We start from the raw sequence: 3,978 nt of genomic DNA on the forward strand, positions 1-3,978 counted from the left end.
CTGATACCATGAAAGTGGATATTAAACTCCGTGGGTCACTGAAGTCTCCAGATGTTACAGAATGGTCACTAAACAAAAAAATCTTACAAAATTGTCACTCAACAGACCCGTTTGTTACAACGGGAAGTCACTCCAACGAATCCGACTCTTTTTAATGTGAAACGCTGCGTTTCATGCACACCTGGCGCGCCGGAAGTGGGAAACAAATCTCTCTCTTCCATGTCAGCTCAGTCAATTGCCACGTCAATTAATGAGTTCCATCAGTAATAAAAAATTGAAACGGTAATAATTTGAAACCCTAAATTAACTTCCCCTAAAATCAAAAGTCATAACCCATCGATCCGTTTCCCCCTTTGTAAACCCTAACCTGATTATCTATTTCTTCTTCTTCCTCTCTGCAATTTTTGCGTTTGTTCATTTTATCTTCTGTCAGTTCCGTATCTCTGTAAACACTATCCTTAATTATTTGTTATTGTAAACCTTAATCGCAAACTTTAAAGCGAAATACGAAGAACGATGGAGCGCGATTGGAAACCTCGGTGGCTGGGAGATCCAGCTCCTATTTATGGTAAGCTCTCACTCATTTTCATGCTAAATGTCTGTCTTGTAGGAAGTTTAGATTAAAAGTGTTAATCTTTGTTAAATTTCATTTTTGTGTCAGCTTCTGGTTCTCCCTACTTCAGTATGCGAATGCACAAAATAGTTGTTGGACCTATTGTAGGGTATGATCATCGCATAATGGGGTATATAGATTACTGTACTGCGTTGAATTTGTCAATGGCAGAGTTGGTTTGTATGGGTATCAGTTTGGGATTAGGTGTGGATGCAGATAGGTTTAAGTGGTATCAGGTTTGTGAGGAGGAACGTGTTAGTTTAAGCAGACTCCGGAATGATAGAGATGTTCTCAAGATGGCCCTCGATGTGGATGCTGAAAAAATGATAGATATTCAAGCTACTATGGAAGTGGGTGTCAGTTCCTTAGAGTTCAGTGATGTAGGTGACAACCAGGTAGATGCTCCTGATACCAATGCTCCTGCTGGAGATTTTCTTCATGGCAATGCTCCTGATGCCAATGCTTCGAATGTTAATGCTCCTGGAGATGCTGATGGCTTGGATGTTGTTGATGGTGTGGATGCCACTGAAGATGTTGAGGGTGAAGAAGACAATCAATCGGAGGGCAGTCTGTTAGAAGATTCTGACTATAGTGATGACCAAAGTATGGCTAATGATGGGGATGTGCAACAAGAGGACATTGATGTTGCTGACAGAGAACATGAAGCAAACACTGAGGGTGTAGTTAATGCAAGTAATGAGGGTGAAGATAATGCAAATACTGAAAGTGCAGCCTATGCAAATCCTGAAGGTGGTGATTCCTTCATTGCAGACTCCAATGAGCTGCATTCAGCTTCAGAAGGAGATTCTGATGCTGAGTCAGGGAAACCACAGTTCTGTGAGTTCAATGGGGAGAATATGGATGACCCTGAATTTAGCATAGGGATGATGTTTAGAGACTTTGCCCAATTTAAGGAAGCTGTCAGAAATTATGGGATTAAGAATAGGTATGTGATGAAGTTTAAACCTAATGACAATTTAAGATGCAAAGCTTACTGTCAAAAAGGATGTCCCTTCAAGTTGCGGGCATCTAGGATGAACAAGGACAACCTAACTGTCCAGATCAAGACTGGACACTTAGAGCATGAGTGCAGTAGGGATCATAACATTCGACATGTGAATCCTAAGTGGATTGCACAGAAGTATTTGGACCTGCAGATAAGGACATCCAGAAAGGGAAGAGCAAAGTTACTACTAAGAGTCAGAAAGACAAGAAGATTCAGAAACCAAGGGCTAATATGAAAGCTATGAGTCAGAAAGCTCCAATTCGCACTGGAACTCCCAAATCTGCAGCAAGGAGGATGCCAATACCCGTGCAGCCACAACCAACTGGGCTCCCAAGACCTGTGAAGCTTCCTGTGAAAAGAAACTTAGATGCAGTGTACAATCTCTTCAACGACCCACATCCAGATGTGAAGTTTAAGGATGCAGCATCATCTTGCAGCAAGGACCCTACAACCTTCAGTCAGCCAGATCTGTGCAGCAAGTTGAGTTCATTTAGAGCTCCAAGACCTTCTAAAGAGCCTCCTGCCTCAAAAGTTTCAAGCAACTCAAAATCATTGGTGACTCCTCAAGCAAAAATGACCAAAGCATCATCTGCTATCCCCTCAACAACAAAGAAGAGAAAGATATGGGTTCCTCCGGGTCAACCTTCAAAGAAAGAGCTTTGAAATTATCAAATGGGACATTTTTTTGTGGAAGTGAGTTGGGACAACACTCCTTTTAATTAACTATGTTATTTTGTTACAATGGGGGGACCATTATTAGGTTTTTGTATAGAGAATATTAAACTCTTTCTTTTGTCAAGTTGGTGGTGCATTATTGCACTGAACCTACCCCACCATTTCTCTTTTCCTATTTCTGCCAGGTTGGTGTGTTTCTTTATGTAGGCTGAATATTAACTATTGTTGTGCTGTGAGTCTCTGTATTTTTTGTTGTGTAAATTTCTTATCTATGAGATGCAGCTGTTATATTCCCCTCATTTTTTCAAATTTTTTCCAGTATCTTTTCTTATGGCATGTATGTGAGTCTCTGTATTTTTTGCTGTGTTATATTTTCAATCTATGAGATGCAGCAAATTTTAAACTAATGCAGCAGATTTTAAATTAATGCAGCAGATTTTAAACCAACCATTCTTACTCCTGCATAAAAAAAACTTTCACAATTCATTGATGAAACATATTTTTCATTCATAACTAACACAATTGAGTTACATTCAGAGTTCCAAGTGCATTCATCAAACATAACTTACAGCAACCTAGTACATCTTATCATTCAACCTAAACTACTTGCACTCCATCTTCCAAGATAAAATACAAACACTAGTAGAAGTATTAGCTTGACATAAGTCCATTTTGCTGTCTTCCTGTTATTCTCCATTTCATTCTTATCAACCTTTTCTAGCAGTTCAAGTAGAATAGATTTTGTTCTATTAGGCATAGCTTTGTCAAACCAGTCGAAGTAATCACATCCACCTCCTCCAGACTGTATATAAGAAAATGAGAGGTTTTAGTAGAAAACCACCATCATATTAATCTAACAAATTGAGTTCCATAAATAAACTTACCTGATGCCAATGCTGGCACCCAAAGAACCGCCTTCCTGGGTTCGCTTGAGTCCAAGCTGTCTTCAGCACAGCAGGCTGATTGCAATGGCAGAGAGGAATAAAACTTGGATGCTCCATTAGGGTTCTACGGCAAACCTAACAAATTAGGGTTATAGGTTAATCGAATAAATTACGGATCATGGGAGTTAACAACACGGATTGAATAGAAGAAATCGAAGAAATTAGAGAAGATAGACAGAAACTAGGGTTCTTCAATATTGGGGATTTTTTTTTTCAGAGGAGAAGAAGTAAGAAGAAGAAGAATTTGATTAAAAGGAAAAAGAAAACAATATTACCGTTGTAATCTTTTTTACCGTTGATATTTATTAACCCCAACAGTTGGAACTCATTAATTGACGTGGCAATTGACTGAGCTGACATGGAAGAGAGAGATTTGTTTCCCACTTCCGGCGCGCCAGGTGTGCATGAAACGCAGCGTTTCACATTAAAAAGAGTCGGATTCGTTGGAGTGACTTCCCGTTGTAACAAACGGTTCTGTTGAGTGACAATTTTGTAAGATTTTTTTGTTTAGTGACCATTCTGTAACATCTGGAGACTTCAGTGACCCACGGAGTTTAATATCCCCATGAAAGTAATGAATTGAGAATAAGTCTTTTTGTTATATTTCATTAACAATCAGATTCATATTTATATTGTTGGTAATACATCAAGTCTCTATTCTATTGCCTTTGATTAAGCCTAATCATATACAAAGAAGGAAACAAATAAAAGGAAATCAATTTACAATATATGATATCACT

The 3,978-nt window shown here is 38.8% G+C and overlaps 1 protein-coding gene across 1 annotated transcript; it reads right to left on the reverse strand.

Moving 5' to 3' along the window:
• Positions 1-2,829: 2,829 nt before the first annotated feature.
• LOC126662227 (uncharacterized) lies at positions 2,830-3,741 on the reverse strand. Its single transcript, XM_056103900.1, has 2 exons — positions 3,179-3,741; positions 2,830-3,096 (listed from the first exon to the last, which is right to left on the reverse strand). Exons 1-2 carry the CDS (start codon positions 3,293-3,295, stop codon positions 2,887-2,889), a joined length of 327 nt encoding a protein of 108 aa, XP_055959875.1. The 5' UTR covers positions 3,296-3,741; the 3' UTR covers positions 2,830-2,886.
• Positions 3,742-3,978: the final 237 nt, after the last annotated feature.

Source organism: Mercurialis annua, linkage group LG8 (genome assembly GCF_937616625.2).
Source record: "Mercurialis annua linkage group LG8, ddMerAnnu1.2, whole genome shotgun sequence".
Taxonomy (NCBI): domain Eukaryota; kingdom Viridiplantae; phylum Streptophyta; class Magnoliopsida; order Malpighiales; family Euphorbiaceae; genus Mercurialis; species Mercurialis annua.